Here is a 19,926-nt window from a genome sequence, read left to right as displayed (position 1 = left end):
TGGGCGCATAAAGCTAGGCTGACACTCCAGTACAGTGCTGAGGGAGTGCTGCACTGTCGGAGGTGCCGTCTTTCAGATGAGACATTAAACCGAGGCCCCGTCTGCGCTCTCAGGTGGACGTAAAAGATCCCATGGCACTATTTCGAAGACGAGCAGGGGAGTTATCCCCGGTGTCCTGGCCAATATTTATCCCTCAACCAACATAACAAAAACAGATTATCTGGTCATTATCACATTGCTGTTTGTAGGAGCTTGCTGTGCGCAAATTGGCTGCCACATTTCCCACATTACAACAGTGACTCCACTTCAAAAAGTACTTCATTGGCTGTAAAGCGCTTCGAGACGTCCGCTGGTCGTGAAAGGTGCTATATCAATGCAAGTCTTTTTTCCTTCCTCTTTTTTCTTTCCTTTTTTCTTTCTTTCTTCCCATCTTGTTGCTTTCTTTAGGAATACGTGTGGTGCAGTTAATTTAATGAGATCAAATGTGGGGAAAATCTGTTTTTAAAAAATAAAAAAAAGTGAAAATATGAAAACCTATTTTGATTGTCACTGGTTTTCTATCTCGAGAGTGTGGTATCTAGATCCCACTGCTCTTAATGAGAGAGCACGGTTACCCAGCCTGGGAACCCAGCACAATGCTGCCCGACTGTTTAATATTAGTGGCTCTGGAGGAACAAAACACAGGACTTCCGATGTAGAAATGCCCCTTTGAGGAGTTACATACAGTTATAAAGGGAAGTGCATGTTCTTTGTTGCTGCAAAAATAGCAAACTGAGTTTAGCACCCATACAGTGTAGTCATAGGCTGTTTAATTTGTGATTTAATTAACATTTCTTTTTTTGTTTAGGGTTATTTCACAGACACAGTTCTGTACTATGGATATTATACAAACAGCACGTGGAATATCTTGCACAGTGTGGGATACAACACTAGTGCTCCTAATATTCCGTATAATATGCCGATAGCCTATGTCTACACTCTTGGAGCTTCTTTCTTCATCACCTGCATCATCCTGGTCCATTGGTAAAATACCTTTTTTTACTTGTATGTTACTCAAATGCTAAAACTCTACAGTCCAGCCAATGCAGTGGACTTCTTATTTTTCACATTTCACGGGAGATGAATGCTTTGATAATTTGGGGTTGCTTTCTAATTTACATACATTTACATGACAGGGATCTTGCAATTGGACAAGAGCAAAATTCTGCAGATGTTGGCAATCTGAAATAAGAACAGAAAATGCTGGAGACACTCAGCAGGTCAGGCAGCATCAGTGGAGAGAGAAACAGAGTTAACATTTCAGGTTGCTGACCTTTCATCAGAACTGATTTTGGACAGTTGGACTGTAGATCAAAGGGGCCCCTAATTATTGATTATATAATGCAAAATGTGCAGGAAAGTAATTACTCCTCCATGAGACCTCGTTCAAAATGGTTCAGGCACATGTCGTCTCTGCAGATTGGAGGATCGTGCGGCTGCCTTGATCACTGATTCTTGAGTTGCTTATTTGGTCTTTACCAACATTGACTACCTGTTTTAATGTTTGTATTTATGGGCTGGATTTTCTCAGCCTCGAGGAGGCGGGTATGGAGGCGGGACTGCCGGGAAAGTGGCAGAATTTGACCCGCCTCCGTGCCTTCTTGCCAGGAAGCCGTCCCGCCCTGGGTCCCGTCTCCTTGGAGGCGGGAAGGGATTAAAGCCTATTAACTGCCTGTTAACAGGTAGTTAACGGGCAGAAAATAGGATTATCCCCATTTTTTGTCCTGAAGTGCGGGCTTCCCAACCTGGGGGAACCCCGCCGGGGTGTAGGAGGTCTGCGGGGGTCGGAGGGGTCTGAAAGTGCGATGTAGAGGTGAGTGATGGGTGCAAGTGTGGAGTGGTAAGTATGTGAGGTAAGTGTAAAGTGTTAGAAAATGTTAACTTACCTTTGTTTCTACCTATAGCCTTCAGCCACTGTGGAGCCGGAGTAAAGACATCTCCATTGTAGAGATCACAGACTGGCTGTTACATCCTCCGATCCAACAGCCAGCTGATTTCTGCAAAGTAGAAAGGTTTGATGAGTCCTGAACACAAGGACTCATCTGTGGTAAACCACTTTTATCGTTCACTATTGTTACACTATAGTTATCACTGTTATATCGTTACTCTATGGTTATCACTGTTCACACTGTTGTATCACTATACGAGGTCGCCTCTTGTCACGCTGATATACCTGGGCTGACCACTGCTGACTCCGCCCATGACTCCACCTACCTGCCCAGGTATAAAGGTAGTCGACTGGCTGGCATTCCTCCTTGTTGTATCCGATCACCCACGAGGGTGGGCTCTGTTATTTAGCCAATAAAAACCTATAGTTACTTTCCTAACTCGTCGCTTTTCATTGGATGAATTGATAGGTATATCATCATCAAACTACACAGAATGTCAGTGTTTGACAGCTTCACAGAGTTGTCAAACAATGACGTTTCTTCTTTCAATAATTCTTGACAGATGACACGTCATACGTTGACGTGCTCTGTCACTGACTGACTGCCCCCTAATTGGCCTGCTGAGCCCGCCGGGCGGGCTTAACAAGGTCAATCAGGGGAAAATCCCGCTGGTTGGCCAGAAGCTGATGGAGGCGGGACTGAAACCCGGCAAGCAGCAGTCCCACCTCCAACACGTCTCCATTCATAAAATCCAGCCCTATATATCTGAACTGCTGTGTTTTATATTCAATAACTGCTTTCTGAACTAGGCTGTCGGTACTGCCTGTTCTGCTTGCTGCTGTGGAAAACATCTTAGTAATATTGTAAGGCAGTTTCTACAGTGCCAGATCCATGTTAAAAAGCAGTTTGGAAAGCGTAGTTTCTTTAAAGTCACAAACATGGACTATTTTGCTGAGCCTGATAACTTTCTCTGTGTTGTTGGAGAATGTCCATACAGGACAGCAGTGATAGAACCTTGTGGGGTTTCAGCCACTATACCATCTCGTGTCCAAACAACTTGGCTGCCCGTACCTCTAAAAGCACCCCACTTTGTATTTAGGCTGCTGTCAGAGGTGGAGGTTGAAGTTTTGGTGGTGCACACAGTCTCCAATGGTACAACCACAGTGCTGGTTATGTTCACAATTTACCGTTGGTTTTTGGAGTTGCTGTGAGCAACACATTGAGTATAAATGCGCTATAAGTCTCCAGCTCCATTCTTTTCTATGTTTACATTTGGGACAGCACTTCTGCATTCCATTTGGCTTAATTTCCCAGAATAAGCAGCAGTATCAAGTGTCAGTTAATTACCATTCATAAGAATTAGGAGCAGGAGTAGGCCATACGGCCCCTTGAGTCGGCTCCGCCATTCAATAAGATTCATAGTTATCAAATTGTTCTTTACATTTTACTGTAGAATAGAAATCACCACCTCATCTCTAAGTCACTACCTCACCTCTAAGTTTACACCCAACCAGGCACGAATACTGCTGGGTTTTTTTTAAGAATAAGTGAGACACTACAAACTTAATTTTGAAAAAAATAGTTTCTTCTCTGTTGTTTAAAACCCTAGCCACTATATGTGGCAGGTCCAGCCAAAAGTGTAGTCACAATTCGCCATTATACACATATGTTATTGGGTGATAATGTGGGAAACTATTGTTTTTGTTCAACAGCTACGCTGGTAATATTGTGGGGATGAGTGTAGCTGAGGGAGGGTCCAGAATGCTGTCTCTTGCTGAAAATCAGGCCAGTAAGGACCATGAGAATAGGAGTGATATAAACCTACTTTTTTCTGTATCAGTGTAAATTCTGTGCAGCAACATCCTAAGTTCCTAGGAATTGTGTGTAGGAGAGGAAGGATGAAAGGTTTAAGCTGTCCCCTCACACTGATGGAGTGGAATCACAAAATAGCAAATCCAATTTCAAGATGGCTATGAACATGTGCTTTAGATTTGACCGATCCTTTTAAGGGCAAATTGAGGGTTTTAAGGGTTGAGCTAGGCGCCTTACATGATGTGACCATGGGTTCCAACAAATGATTGTGAATTTAGAATGGGTTTTTGAGATTAAATGGATCAGCTTAAGCTTCACTCAATGAGAAAAATTGAAGCCTACCTTGTACAATACAGAAATGGTTTTACAGCTTGTGGCAGCTTTAGAATAACTTTTGAATTTAATCTTTTTAGCTTGTCCAAAGCTTTTGGAGAGAGTTACAGAGTGGGCAGTACCTACGGTAATCTGGCAGTGAAAGTGTTCTGCTCATGGGATTTTAAGGTGACTCAGAAACTGTCAGTTGAGATACAGTACGAGAACATCAGCACCCAGCTAAAGGTGAGTTTGTGGCTTAATGTTAAATATTGTAGTGCGTGAGTGAATTAGATGCTTGCAAATAATGGCTGCTGTTAGAATCAAGCTCCATAAAATGTAAGGGTGATGTCCACACGAGTCGGTCTGGTAGTTTGGCATGCTTGATTCTCAACTAGAAAGTCACATGTTTGAGCCTTAGGTCTACCTGTGACTCTGGGTTATTTACCATTATTGTGTGAATAAGAACATAAGAATAAGGAGCAGGAGTAGGCCACACGGCCCCTCAAGCCTGCTCCACCATTCAATAAGATCATGGCTGATCTTCGACCTCCACTCCACTTTCCTGCCCGATCTCCATATCCTTTGATTCCCCTAGAGTCCAAAAATCCAGCGCTATCAGCCTTGAATATACTCAACGATTCAGCATCCACAGCCCTTTGGGGTAGAGAATTCCAAAGATTCTCAACCCTCTGAGTGAAGAAATTCCTCCTCATCTCAGTCTTAACTGGCCAACCCCTTATCCTGAGACTATGCCCCCTAGTTCTAGACACTCCAGCCAGGGGAAATAACCTCTTAGCATCTACCCTGTCAGTCCCTCTCAGAATCATTTATGTTTCAATCAGATTACTCGAAAGAGTTTAGGCCCAATCTACTCAACCTCTCCTCATAGGACAGTCCACTCATCCCAGGGATCAATCTAGCGAACCTTCGTTACACCATTCCTAAGGCAAGTATATCCTTCCACAGATAAGGAGACTAAAACTGTGCACAGTATTCCAGGTGTGGTCTACAATTGTAGTAACACTTCCTTACTTTTGTACTCCAACCCCCTTGCAGTAAAGGCCAACATGCCATTTGCCTTCCCAATTGCTTGTGTGAAGCAGATCAGGGTGTTAACAGTCTCCAGTACAGACCATTCTCCTTTCTCACATTGCACAAGATGACCGATGACAAAGGGGATTGGGGGAGGATTAGTAATCTGGTACCAGACCTCCTGACGCAATTATCATATGAGACCTCTTAACTTTTGTCCCGACTTCTGCGGCTACTTTTCCAAAACCCCCTTTTGGTTCCATTAATTCTCCATTCATTTTTAATCGTAACGGGCAATGTAATTAAAATATCTAGCATGCCGCTGTGGCAGTCGCTCAAGACAGTGATTTAATTTGTTGTAAAATTATTATTTTTTTGAATGTTCAAGAAATCTGTGTCCTATCGAAGGGAATGTCACCCTCTTCCCTCCACCCCCATATTGTTGTCTTTATAGGTAGCCAAATTATTATATCACCATTTTATGTTCGGGACTGCAAGAATGTCTTGGTACCAGCTGGCACTTACCAGAAATAATTGTGAAGCCAAGGTGAAGGTTGAAAGTTCATAGTGCCGGACATCAGCAAGGTTGAAATTAATTTGAGATTAGGTAAATCAGGAAATGGTGATTAGGTGGTGCCACGCGTGGATTTTAGAAACCTTGCCATTATAGTACAGGAAACTTTCGAATAACCGGAACGCTCTATCCACTGGCAAAATTCAGGAGTCGGTTCGGATTACTTGTATTACTTTTATTACTCCATTTGTGGCTGTGCAAGGGTGTAGCTGAAGCTGTTGCTAAGCTACAGAGACGCTTGCAACTTGTGCCGATTGTTTTGAAGCTGGGTTTGTTGCTTTATACGGAGCTCTGAGCTCCGTATCTTTTACTATAGCGTTCGGTTATCCGGAATTGTTGATGAACCGGCACCACGTCGGTCCCGTCCGTGCTGGATACCAGAAAGTTTCTTGTAAGAAGGAAAGACTGCGGATGGTAAGGAGCTTCAGATTGGAGAACCAGAGGAAGAATGAGTTTGAGTGCAAAACTGTGCGTTTGTCTTGATTTCAAGACAGTGAGAATTTAGGAATAAACGAGCATGGAAGTATTGCTGTACTTTGAGTGGTTCAGTTAAAGAATATCATAACTACACATGCAATATATTCTTGTTAAAATGCTACTGATCTTTTTTATTTCTCAATCAGGAATTTCTTACTGTGCATACTTTCCGTACTACTCGCTTGAGCATTTGTCAGTGGTTTGCTAATCTGTCAGTTCACATTCTGGGCTGGATGCTGTCCTTGGGGAGTGCTGTTGGATGCGCCGTTGGAGTTTACTATTACTCTGAAAACCTGCTGGAGGTGGGTTTCCTGTTCACATGAGGCACTGTCAATCATTGGCTAGTTGTCTATAAATATCCCAGCATGATCATTAAACGTTGAGTCAGGACAAACTAATTTCTCTAGCTAGCGGGGAAATCGTCTGATCGTTTTTAAGCTTCTGTAGGGTATTGGTTTTTATATTACAGGAAACTTTGGTTTATCCGGAGGTTAACTGTCTGGAATGCTCGAGCCACCGGCAAAAATCAGGAGCCGTTTGGTTAGGTTTTTTTTCTTTTCGTTGCTTTTTTTTTCACCAGTCAGGCTCTGCAAGGTCTCGCTGAAGCTGTTGCTAAGCTACAGAGACGCTTGCAAGGTACGGCCGACTGTTTAAAAGCTTAAGCAACAGGGTTTGTTGCCAGATACGGAGCTCAAAATCTCCGTATGTTTCAACATTAGCGCTGGTTTGTCCGGCAGTTTTGATGGGACGGCAACAGGTCGGTGCCGGATCGCACAAAGTTTCCTGTAGCTGCATAACCAGGCAGACCAGCAGTGCCACAGTTAAGATTGTATTCTCGGAATTGTTTGATCACTGGTGCTAACCCCAAGACTATACTGTACTCCAATCACTCAGACACATTTGTAGCAAGTTTCATTTATTTTTAAACCGGGTCAACTCTCAAAGTGGGATTTTGTACCGAGGCAAGTTCTCATTGCGGTAGTGAGGGAGGAGGATGGGGAGAGAGGGAGAGAAAACAGCTCGATCTAAGTTCATCATCTTGCTTGAGCATAGACCAATGTTGGAGACAGTCATTGAGAAATATGTACTCGTTCTTCTGGAGAAGGCTGGCTGGAAGCCAGTACCTACTTTAAAAAAAAAGTTTATAAATCTAAGAGAAAAAATACAAATAAAAGATTTTTGTGTGAGTTCCAAAATGGAGGGCATCAGATAAAAAACAAACTGAGATGAATTTTTTGCATGACTACTATGCTAATAAATATGATCACTTTTAAAAGTAAAAATTCTTCCATTTTTTTCCCAATCAATATGCTCCTCTAATCCTATTCTGAAGCCATTGACTCCTTGCTTGGGTGCACAAGGCACCCTCTGGCACCTCACACAAATGGCCAATGTTCTTCATATTTAAGCCGAGACCGAGAGTGTCAGCAGGTTCGTGAAGTATGGGAGCACCACTGCCAAGCCTGATCCTGTGTCTACCAGGGATGATAAAACAGTGATCAGGAGCAAGAACCCTAGCAAACGTATTCCTCCCCTGACCAACTGATTGTAGTGCCCCACGGCCTCCCCAGGTGAGATTAGTTTACATAAACTCACTGCCTTAACCAACTGAGCCAAATCTTGCAACTGAGCCAATTAGTTTCACATAGTCTACTGCACCCCTGTTTGCAGGTACAATGTCTAATCGGGTATTGCAAAGTAATTGCTAAATCTCTTTGCAGCCGTAATTGTAGATTTGACCCTGGACAGAGTCTGAATCTTCATGCAAGATATATACTGAACTGCATCACTATCTCGTTGAAATGTCTCCCAATACTCCTTGTATAATCAGCTGTAATCAGATCATGGCTAATCTAGCATGTAAAGTATAATGGCAATTTACATTGCACATGACACCCACTATTGGGCAAAAAAAATCAGCAAACATTGAATAAAGTCATGGTGTGTTTTCATGGTGTATGTAATACGTACTGTGAAGTGAGGCAATAATCATATCTTGGAATTTAGAAAGTGATTGTAAACTACACTGGTTTACTTCTGTGTTTCATTACTTCACCTAAACTTCTTGATAAAATTCCTGCCTTGTAATCACCCCCACATTATTCCATTACTCTGTAAATACATCCGGAAGGTATTATGTTGACAGAATATACCAACATCAATAAGTGCAGTATATTCATATGAAGTATAGGAACATAGCAGCAAAGATTTGTGTTCCAGAAATACTAGAAATCTGAAACATAAGAAGAAAATGCACAGCATCGAAAGAGAAAAGACAAGTTTGTGCTTGGGTGCAACCCTTCATAAGAATTGAAAACAAAAAGAAAAGCATTTTTGTTCGGTTTGGGGAAAAAAGCAACAATTGAAAAATACAGTAACAAGAGGAACAGAACTTGGTTGGCAATCCTGGAAGAGAGAGGCAGTAAATCGAACAGTCAGAAAAATACTGCAAATTTTGAAGAATTTCTGTTCTTCTCTTCAGTTTTCTTTTTCCAACCCTGAGGGACGTGATACTTGGAGATGGCTCGGTGTGTGGTGTCGCAGCACATCAGAATGTGTTGTCACTAGGTGATGCATCTGATCTGAGTTGTACTTTTTGGGAGCAACTGAGGGAAATTTAGCGGAGTGGGGGGGCTAACAGTCCCTTTGGCCGCACTGTGACACCACCATGTGGCCAGCTCAAGGTGACCATTGACCGAGGCCTCGGACCAAGTGGCCTGTAAACATTTTCTTAGCTTTGGAAATGCTACAAAGCCCTGGAGGAGCTAAGGATAAGAAGAAAAATAAAATAACTTGTGTGTGATGGAAAATAGGTGGTTGGGAATGTACTTCAAGACAGTTTAACATCATAGATCTCTGAGTACAAATTCACAAATCACTAAAAGTAGTGACGCAGATTAATAAGGCCATACAAAAAGCAAACCAAGCACACAGGTTTATTTTTAGAGGGATAGAATTGAAAATTAGTGAAGTTATGCTAAACTTGTATCGAACCTTGGTTAGAGCACACTTGGAGTACTGTGTACAATTCTGGTCGCCATATTATAAAAGGATATAGAGGCACTGGAGAGGGTGCAAAAAAGATTTACAAGGATGATACCAGAAATGTGAGGTTATACCTATCAGTAAAGAATGAACAGGCTGTGTCTCTTTTCTCTTGAAAAGAGAAGGCTGAGGGGTGACCTAATTGCAGGTCTTTAACATTATGAAAGGTTTTGATAGAGTCGACACAGAGAGAATGTTTCCACTTGTGGGGAAGAGCATAACTAAAGGCCATCAATATAAGATAGTCACCAAGAAATCCAATAGGGAATTCAGAAGAAATTTCTTTACCCAGAGAGTGGTGAGAATGTGAAACTCGCTACATCAGGAAGTGGTTGAAGTGAATAGTATAGATGCATTTAAGGCGAGGCTAGATAGCATATGAGGGAGAAGGGAATAGAGGGTTATGCTAATAGATTTAGATGAGGAAAGACTGGAGGAGGCTCGAGTGGAGCATAAACGCTGGCATGGACTGGTTGGGCCAAATGGCCTGTTTCTGTGCCTATATCCTATGCAGTAGGTTAATTGATATTAAAAAGCAGAAACATGCAACTTGATAGCTTCACAAGAATGTGTTGCATACAATCCCAAATTAATATATGTGGACACTCTGCATCTACAGTTTCCATTCTTTAATAATGTCTATATTTTGCCATTCAAACTAATTACCAGTGCCTCCTTTGCATGACCCTAGCATTATGGTAAGTGTTATCATACAGCTTTGTGAGAGAAAAGAGGAAGTGTCATAATATTATTACAGTAGATCAGAGTTGTTATACAATCAGTAGAAACTATTAACATTCTGCTATATATTCTAAAGCTGAAAAGTTTAAAATGTTGATATACTGTACTAAGTTGTGAGAACATAGCTTGAATGGTTATAAGTACAATATAGTGTTAGAGACGGTGCCTGCTCTTTGCCAACTGAAGAGAATAAAGAATTTTAGTTCTTGTATCTCCTGCTTTTTCAGTAGAACTAACACTGTTAAGATCCCTACTACTGATAATTTTGACAGGATTTGCTGATTGGGCAAAGTTCATGATGGAATGGAATTAAATTGATGCTAAAAGATCCCCTCAGTTCCTGGTCGCAGAATGGAAAGAGGCAATTGGCCTAGTTCTGTGACCTTGCTAAATGGTGGTGATGTCTGTTAATGTTTTACATTTTGACTTGATGAGGTATGTAGAAGAAAGAGTGCACCTTCAATTGCAGAGTGGGTTCATCAATTACTCCATCAATGCTTCAGTAAAGATTTAGAAAGAATGTAACTGTATCATTTACATAACATCTGTTGATGTATGCTAAAAGTTTTAAATCTGACACTTGTAAAGCGGTGAATCTAATAAATCTGTACTGTTAAAATGTTCTTTTATACTCTAATAATGGGTTATAACTTGTGGCTTGAATTTTATTGCTAGTTTCTTATCATAAATGACAATCTGTGCCTGATTCCATTCATTCATTGAATAATGAATTACATGATTATAGCATGAAAAAGGGCTTGAGAGTGTCATAAACCACAAGAGTGAAGGTTAAATGATTTCCAAGATCCTCTGGTCTCTGAGATTATGTTGTAACCTTGTGATTCACAGTCCATGCCAAACAAAGGAAAAACTTCTGAATTCAATCGAACTGTGGAAAAGTCAAGTCAAGCTCATTGTGATACATGATTAGTATTGATTTGACATCATGTGACAGGACTGATAATGAAATATTACTGATGTAAATTTGTGATTGGCAAAGAAGATTTCAGTCATTTTTTTGTTAATTTTCTTTTTCTTACCAATTTTCTCCACCCCCCCCCCCCCCCCTTCCCTTCCTGGGATCTGCCCAGAGTTCCAAAACCCTTTCAGGGTTTTATATTTTATCTTGCCTTTGATAAATATATTCATTTATATTATGGTCCATCAAAACTTAATAGATGAACATATTTAGGCCTTGCAGGAGAAATCATGATAATACTGGTGATTTTATAAGAACTCTCTCTTCACCCGTCCTTAAGTTATTTTGGCCATTCTATAATTTGAAGCTACAAAGCCGGATGAGAATTTCTACCTTGTCCCTTCCGATTTAAAATAAATAGGATCTGGAAACAGTACCTGTCTTGCAAAGAATTGTAGATTGCCATTCTTATTTATACAAGTAACCAAAATTATGACATACTGAAAAGTCTCACTCTGTCTGTGAAATGAGCAACTTTACAGGTTTTGCAAATTTGTTTTCCAAATTTCAAAGAGGCTATATTTATTTATAAAACTGAGGTAACTATGGTTTTTTTTAAAGTTTTGAACTCAAGCTGTTCTTGTGTTTTTGACTGATTTTAAAATCCTGTCCCGAGTTAAATAAAATGTTTTCTGTTTTAGGAATATTCAAAAAAGATCCAACAGGGAATGTCTGAGAAGCAGTTGGAGAGCAGCTTGCTAACACTTGCCGTGCTTGTGTCGGTTATTAATCTTGTGATGCCATATATTTATAATCTAATTGGGTTACTGGAAAAATATGACTTCCCACAGCAACAAATCTATGTTTCCATTACCAGGTAGGAACACTTGTGGTTTTTTTTATCTAATGCTGGGAACTTCCAAAAATTACAAACATGGTTTTACGTTGTGTTTTATTTTTGCTCAGTATGCAAGTTATTTTTCTTCCCTTTTTAAAAGGCACCCCACCGTCACCACTTTAAGGCACACGCATTCTCCAAATGAGAGGACAGGGGACGACTTGGCTACCAAAGTCCCGACCAGTGTCATTCTCTTGCCATGTGAGTGTCCTGGATGACACGATCAGATTTTTACCTGTGTCTGTATAAAAGTGTATGGTTATCATATTGCACACTACCTGATAGCTTGAGATTGGGAATTCACCAGATGGAAATTTGGGTGTACAAAACCACAATGTTAAACCACTCCATTACTGGAGCACCGTGTGGTGGCCCACCTCTGGTGCTGTAAATCTATGATATGTGAGGGGGAGAATCCAAAATGTTGCCACTGGCCACATAAAATAACAACAGAAGACCAAAAGATAGTCCCAAATATATATTTTACCAGCGATCTCTGCTGTTAAGTTGCATTTTAGCACTAGATAGTGCTGACAATGCACAATAGGTTGTCCAGCATTCAAGAGATATAGATGGGTTAACATTTAACCTGGAACCCTTCATTAAACATAGTTCTGACAAAGGGACCCACTGAAAACACTGACTTATTTCTTTTAAATGCTGAACAGTGTGTTCTCCATTTCCTGTATTGTCTCGTTTTTATTTCATATTTCTAACATTTGCAGTGTTTGTCTCCAATTTAAAGCTACCATTTTATCTCAATTTGAATTGTTTATTGTTGCTTTATATGACTTTGTTTTAATTTCATTGTTTGCTCTGTGGAACTGCACCAGCAGTAGTTTTATGTGGAAGCCCTGCGTGACTTAGTTTTGCAGGTAATGACATGCCCATGGACAGTAAGTCACTGGTTAACTTCTTATAGCCACAAACATAAAGATGGGTATAAACAATTGTCTCCTTCTGTGGCGCGAACCTACAGGGTGAATTTACAGAAAAATCAATCACTAAATGATATGAAACCACAAGGCCTATTAAGCAAAATTTGCATGTTTACTAGTTTTGCAATGTCAGCCTTTGCTCAGTGGTAGCACTCGTGCCCTGATCAGAAACATAGAAACATAGAAGATAGGAGCAGGAGTAGGCCATTCGGCCCTTCGAGCCTGCTCCGCCATTCAATGAGATCATGGCTGATCATCCAAATTCAGTACCCTGTCCCTGCCTTCTCCCCATATCCCTTGATCCCTTTAGCCTCAAGAAATATATCCAACTCTTTCTTGAATATATTTAATGAACTGGCCTCCACCGCCCTCTGTGGCAGAGAATTCCACAGGTTCACCACTCTCTGGGTGAAGAAGTTCCTCCTCATTTCAGTCCTAAATGGCTTACCCCTTATCCTTAGACTATGACCCCTGGTTCTGGACTCCCCGGCCATCATAAACATCCTTCCTGCATCTAGTCTGTCCAGAGCTGACAGAATTTTATAGGTTTCGATGAGATCCCCTCTCAATCTTCTAAACTCCAGTGAGTATAAGCCCAATCGACACAATCTCTCCTCATACGTCATTCCTGCCATCCCAGGTATCAGCCTGGTGAATCTTTGCTGCACTCCCTCCATGGCAAGAACGTCCTTCCTCAGGTAAGGTGACCAAAACTGCACACAATACTCGAGGTGCGGTCTCACCAAGGCCCTGTATAACTGTAGCAAGACATCCTTGTTCCTGTACTCGAACCCTCTTGCTACGAAGGCCAAACATACCATTTGCCGCCTTAACCGCCTGCTGCACCTGCATGCTTACCTTCAGCGACTGGTGCACAAGAACACCCAGGTCTCTTTGCACTTCCCCTTCTCCCAATCTATTGCCATTCAAATAATAATCTGCCTTCCTGTTTTTGCCACCAAAGTGGATAACCTCACATTTATCCACATTATAGTGCATTTGCCATGTTTCTGCCCAATCACCCAACCTGTCCAAATCGTACTGGAGTTTCACGACATCCTCCTCACAGCTTACCCTCCCACCCAGCTTTGTGTCGTCTGCAAATTTGGAGATATTACATCCAATTCCCTCGTCCAGATCATTAATATATATTGTGAACAGCTGGGGTCCTAGGACCGATCCTTGCGGTACCCCACTAGTCACTGCCTGCCACTCGGAAAATGACCCGTTTATTCCAACTCTTTGCTTTCTGTCCGCCAACCAGTTCTCTATCCAAGTCAATACCTTGCCCCCAATCCCATGTGCCTTAATTTTGCACGCTTGTAGGTTGTAGGTTTAAGCCCCACTCCAGAGACTTGAGCCCATAATCTAAGCTGACACTTCAGTGAAAAACCGAGGGCGTGCTGCATTGTTGGAGATGCTGTCATTCAGATGAGACACAAAACCATCTGCACACTCATGGTGCATATCAAAGATCCCATGACACTATTCAAAGAAGAGCAAGGAAGTTCTCCGGGTGTCCAGGCCAACATGTATCCCTCAACGAACACTACTAAAACACATTGGGGGAAAAATTCAGTATCGCCTCGTTTGGGGTGCCATTATCGGCCGAGTGCAAAGTTTAGCACCTGGCGCTAATTATCGCCTCCGACGGCAAACTTGGCTTTTATCGCCCCTGGAGGTGATTGGAGCACTAAATCAGGCGCTTCACACCTGTCTTGAGGCCCAAAGGCTGAGGAGCGAGGCATTACCTCAGAGCGCTGGCGACGCTCATGTGATGTCAGTCAGCAATGGAACACACACACACTGGCGCCGGCCAGTTCTTAAAGGGGAGCTCCGACAAAAGGTCATCGACCTGAAATGTTAACTCTGTTTCTCTCTTAGACCTGCTGAGTTTCTCCAGCATTTTCTCTTTTTATCTTAAAGGGGAGGGTTGATTTTGCTCTCCATCCACATCCTGCTCATTGCAGGCTTGAATCTTGGCCTGGAGAGACCTGTACATCAAATCTGCTGGAAAAAACAATGGAGAGACCCAGGGAAAGAGCTCGGAGTGCAGCCCCCATAGTCTCTTCTAAATAGATACAAGGAAGGGCAAATCAAAATGAACCTGCAAAGTGCTGCTCAGTATGCAAAACCCCTTCACACAGTGTTGAATCTCTCCAGAAGTCTCTCTCTCTCAATGCGTGGTGCAAAAATGTCACCAACAAAAAAAGGCAGGAAGCGGTCGCCTTTAAATAGCGCTCCCCCAGTCCCTTCCTGACTGCAAAACGCTCCCCTCAACCTGTCATTGCTAGCGGCAGGCGGTAAGGCAGGGGGCGCTACTCAATATCTGGTCCGGGGTGCTACCGGGGCATTGCGCACTTGACTGACGTTACGATCTGCTGGCGCAGAAGATTGTGGCGGTAGTGTTTAGCGCCGCCGCAAAATGTCTAGTTAATTTCGTGAGCGGCGCAAACATCGCTGCGCCCCGGGCACTAGTTGCTTTGCACCCCATTAGTGTCCTCTTAAGGCACTAACTGGAGGCGCAAACAACCTGAATTTTTTCCCCCATTATCTGGCCCCTTATCTCATTGCTATTTGTGGGATCTTGCTGTGTGCAAATTGGCTGCTGCATTTTCCTACATTACAACAGTGACTGCACTTCAAAAGTACCTCATGGGCTGATGTCGTGAAAGGTGCTATATAAATGCAAGTTCACCTGCTTCTTCCAAACACTAAAAGATTTATTTTTCAGTAATTGTTGCTGATATTGTCCTTTTTATGTGGTGCAAATATACAAATAAACCACAACCTAAGATATGAAACACAGCACATAATGGCAACTTTTTATTATTCAAAGTGACCCTGAGCCAACTTCAGAATGTGCAGTAAAATAGTTTGTGTAAACAACACTATGGATTGGTCTGTCGAATGGAAACTCACTTCTGTTAGAGACGGTAAATCCAGAGGAAGTGTCATTCCAAACTACTTTACCTTGTATGCAAATAACAAAAGGGCCTGCGTTTTAAAGGTCCAATGACAGGATTGTTAATTTTATTTCCTCTCGTGTGTGATTTTGTTTCAATACAGAAACTTGCTGTTGAAGATGTCGATTGTCGGACTGCTGTGTTTTCACTGGATAGGAGGAAATACTATAAAAATATCAGAAATATCAGTAAGTAAAAAAGACGGGGATGAGTTAAACCAAAATAGTACTGAAACTCCTGCACCAGCTGTTTACAAAAAATTGAATCATTTTTGACTGTCTTCATTAAGCATTAATATCCTCACTTCAGTTCCAAGAATTACAAGGTACTTGTACTGTAGATAATTTTATTTAGACACCATGCCCACTGGAACCCACCTGGATTTTTCCAAACATCACAAATTTGCCTTTATTTATAGTCGTAGATCTACACAACTTTTAAATGAAGCCATGCTGAAATTAAAAGGCATTTTACTTGTTTTTGGTCATTTTTAACTATCATTTCTTCTCCCCTCCTTCCCTGATCTCACTGGGGCATCCTCATCGATGTCCCTCCTCTACGCTCTCTGGCTGCGGCTTGATGCCACAGGCCTACCCGTCCACCAGCCAGCCGGCCGGCCATTAAATTCAGCAGGACATGAGGGAAACACGTTCTTCCGAAAAACTAACCCTCCTGCTCCCTCCCTCCCCATAAATATCAGGATCTATGTCTCAGGTTTTTTTTTTTAGACAGAACACCTTTTGAACAGAATGGCCAGATGGTCAATTCTGAATACCTTTATGTAACATTGGGCTGGATTTTATGAACCTCGGCAGGTCCGTGTCGGACGATGTCGGTGGCGTTGTCTCCATCCCGGCTTCTGAAATGAATTTCCCGAGATTGGGTTTGTTAAGCCCGCCCAGTGTGTTTTCCGGCCAATTAGAGGAAGCTGGTCTGGTGATGTCAGTTGATGACTCGCCATCAGCCGGTTTCCTTAAAGGGACCATGGCCAACTTTCTTTTGACATTTGTGCTGTCAGTGTTCTACAGCATTGAGGTGCTGCAAACACTGACGAGCACTGCACAGAGGTGCAGAGCTGCACCCAGGCTCTCCAATGACTCCCTCCCATATGCTTATGGAGGGAGTCACAGCACATAGGGAGGTCCTCTTCCCTTCCCATGGGAGACCAACACAGCCTGGTTGTACACTGCAGAGGAGGGCGCAAGCAAGGATGTGTTCAGGAGGTCCTGGGTGCAGTGCGCAAACTTTTCAATGATCTTAGTAGATCACGAAACATTACTGCAAAGCCACACTCAACCTCATCCTGCTGTGCCTCCCATCAGTTCCCCATCACTCTGCCTTCCCTACCCTACTCCTGCACATCCTTACTCACACCAACTTACCTTGCACCTCCACCCATCCCTCGCTATCTACATTATCACATCCCCATCTCACTAGCCACCCCTCACACTCACCCTCATCCTAGTGCAATCATACCAACTAACAACACACAAGGGTAGCCGCTTGGATGTTTTATGCAATCTTCATGTAAAGTTTCTGTTAATGTGGTGTCAAACATTGAAACCTTTATTTTCAACACTTTGCATTCTTGGACAGATTTGTGCTCACCTTTGGAAGTGGCTTAGTCAGTTGCAGTGAATGGTGAGACATAACGGTACCCGCTGCAATGGTGATGAGTGTGAAAGGAATGGCTTGGGCATTGTAGGGATGCTTTATGGTGTTGGTGTGGGGTGGTGCCAACCTGGCGCATCATGTGGCAGCCAGGGTGTACAGCATCAAGTGAAGTAAATCTGGCCATGGTAAGGCCATCCCCGGCCTCCCAGGCAGCAATGTGGTCAGATGCTGACGCCCTCTGTCCTGTGCAGCATCAGTTGATTGCAGAGAAGGTTGGTGTTGTTGCTGGTGTTGGGGCTGATCGTGGTGGGATTCTGAGGACCAAGGTGAGAGAGTTTCAAGGGCACCCATGCTGATGGAATAGATGGCAGGTGAAGTAGAGATGACAGAAGCGATCTGTCAATGGTGGGAGAGGTGATGAGGTCAGACTGGAAGGAGATTTGTGTAAAGACTTGCAGCATCCTGACACTGTAGTGGAAATGCAGTTATGAGAAGCTAGTGGTTAAGGGAACATTTCTCAGTCAGCTGGGAGCTTTGACTTGACATCTGAAACTGTCAATTCATCAGCTGATTCAATGGCCACTGACCTCCCGCCTCAGCTTCACAGACGAGGTCTAGGCACAGCAGGAAACCGGTGGGCGACCTGTCAAATCCAAAAAGCTTGGAAAAAAACATTAAGCGGCTGTAAACAAGCCACTAACGATTTTAATTGCCTCCCCCTTCGCTGCGTATCAGGTCTGTTCAGCACTGACAGACCCAACATTTGGTAAAGGCGCATGGTGGTGGGTTCACAGCGGGGTCCCGAACCACTGGGGGGGGAAAAAAACACTTTCCCACCCGACCCACCACCGATCATACCCGCTGATCCCCTGCAAAATCCAGCCCATTGTCACAGTTGATCTTGAAATAAGTGATTTGTAATCCTTTGTAATTTGAGGATAGGATATCTGTAGGACTTGCATTTTGAATTTTGTCTTGTGTAATGTCAAATACTTAACATCCATGCCCTGTTATTTTTTTGCTTTAGTGCTGGGAAACCTTTGTAGGCCAAGAATTATACCGCTTGGTGGCGGTAGATTTTATATTCATTGTCCTGGAAACAATTTTTGGAGAATATATCCGGAGGTGAGTTTTATATTTATGAGAAGACTTTTGAATCTGTTAATATTTACTTGTGTGCTTTAACACTCTGTAGGCCACACAAACATTTAACCAATTGTGATACGAAAGGTGTAGCTTTAACACAGAGAGGCATACAAAAGTGGCTTAGGGTAACGCATTTACCAGTTTTTCCTTTCTTCCGTACCTTGTCTTTGGTGTGTTTCCCCCTCCCGCTCCTCCCCTCCCCTTCCACCAGACCAACACAGCTGAGATCAGTATTCACCATGTGGAATGCTGCAGGCATGGGCCACTCCGTGGTGCCGTGTCCACACTTTTTTATATTAAAAAAAGTAGAGGAGCTACACAAAATTTGATTGAAATACAACAAATGTAAAAGGTTTTATTAAGCGTCAATGCGCTTTCCCGTTGATTCATCAGGTAGCTCATTGATTATAGACTACAAAGGTAGGTGGCATCAGGGGCTGGGAAACTGGCCAGGAGCTGACACGAACAATGTGAAAGATCTCCAGTTAGTGTCACTATTACAGGTTCCTTTGGTCATGGCATTGTCTCAACTCCGAGTGAGGGTATAGCTCCCTCACACTATTGAGTTTGCAGTATTTCCAGGCCAAGTCCCTGATGTTGCATCCAGTTTAACCAAACATTCAAAGCAAATCATTAGAAGTGCATAATAAAATCTGGGTGATTCTAATTTTTTATGGGTGTATCAGTGTACTTTTCTGACATCACTGCCCTCCCCTCCCAGCCACAGTCCTGCTGCATCAAAGAAAATAGTGTCCAGCCTGTTCCTCCCCCAGCTGCTAGGAGCTGTGCAAGAGTGGCCTGAGGGAGAATCGCCATCCAGTTCTACTCCCTCTTCCTTCACTCCCAAGGAGGGGGAAGTGGAGATGCTCTGGACTTGACTCATTGCTTCTTCACAGGAGGAAGGCTGAGCTCAAGACCTCACTGGAGTGGATATGAAGCTTTATTTCCACTACAATACTGCTTTACATTAGTGCTGCAAAGCAGTATGCTTGCTTTCACAATTGATTTTTAAAAGATACATTAATATTGAGACTCCAGTAAGTTTCAAGATTGTACATGTAGTGAAGATTGCTGGAATATGATATAAACCTTAGTGCGGTTGGCTGCTAGCCATCTTTCTGTTTACTGGAAGTAACTTGTCAAAGAATCCTGAGCAGTCCTAGACTCTGAGTCTGAAATGCCAACTTGTGTCAGTATTGATTAATTGATATGATCATTTTGTGCAGAAGGGAAAGCAGTTCAGTAAAGTTGGAGGGTTGGAGGGGAGTCTACAATATTATTTTAATGAATGTTTCTCCTTCCTTCAATATCCAGGGTAGTTTGCATTAAACTGCTGAAAAGGAAAAGAAAGCCTGAGTTTGACATCGCCAGGAATGTGTTGGATTTGATCTATGGACAGACTCTCACATGGTATTAACATGTTTGATCATGCTACATTGATGTTAGAACACTGATAGCACCACCTGCTGGACTCGGGGCAACCTCGACTTTGAATCAGTCTGTGCTGAGTTAGTTGCTCTC

At 42.7% G+C, this 19,926-nt stretch overlaps 1 protein-coding gene across 2 annotated transcripts in view; it reads left to right on the top strand.

Moving 5' to 3' along the window:
- Positions 1 to 19,926, top strand: part of tmc6b (transmembrane channel-like 6b) — a 125,396-nt gene that overhangs the window by 78,657 nt on the left and 26,813 nt on the right. For both annotated transcript variants that reach the window (XM_085963736.1, XM_085963735.1), the window contains exons 9-15: positions 848 to 1,023; positions 4,154 to 4,298; positions 6,285 to 6,440; positions 11,545 to 11,720; positions 15,749 to 15,833; positions 18,287 to 18,384; positions 19,720 to 19,815. In XM_085963736.1, coding sequence (XP_085819862.1) covers positions 848 to 1,023; positions 4,154 to 4,298; positions 6,285 to 6,440; positions 11,545 to 11,720; positions 15,749 to 15,833; positions 18,287 to 18,384; positions 19,720 to 19,815 — 932 coding nt within the window. The remainder of the gene's footprint in view (positions 1 to 847; positions 1,024 to 4,153; positions 4,299 to 6,284; positions 6,441 to 11,544; positions 11,721 to 15,748; positions 15,834 to 18,286; positions 18,385 to 19,719; positions 19,816 to 19,926) is intronic.

The sequence above is a fragment of the Somniosus microcephalus genome, chromosome 21 (assembly GCF_052327205.1).
Source record: "Somniosus microcephalus isolate GS21.2 chromosome 21, FLI_Smic_1.0, whole genome shotgun sequence".
In the NCBI taxonomy this organism is placed as follows: Eukaryota; Metazoa; Chordata; class Chondrichthyes; order Squaliformes; family Somniosidae; genus Somniosus; species Somniosus microcephalus.
The sequence above is the reverse complement of the archived record's forward strand: the minus strand, read 5'-3'. Positions and strand labels throughout refer to the sequence as shown.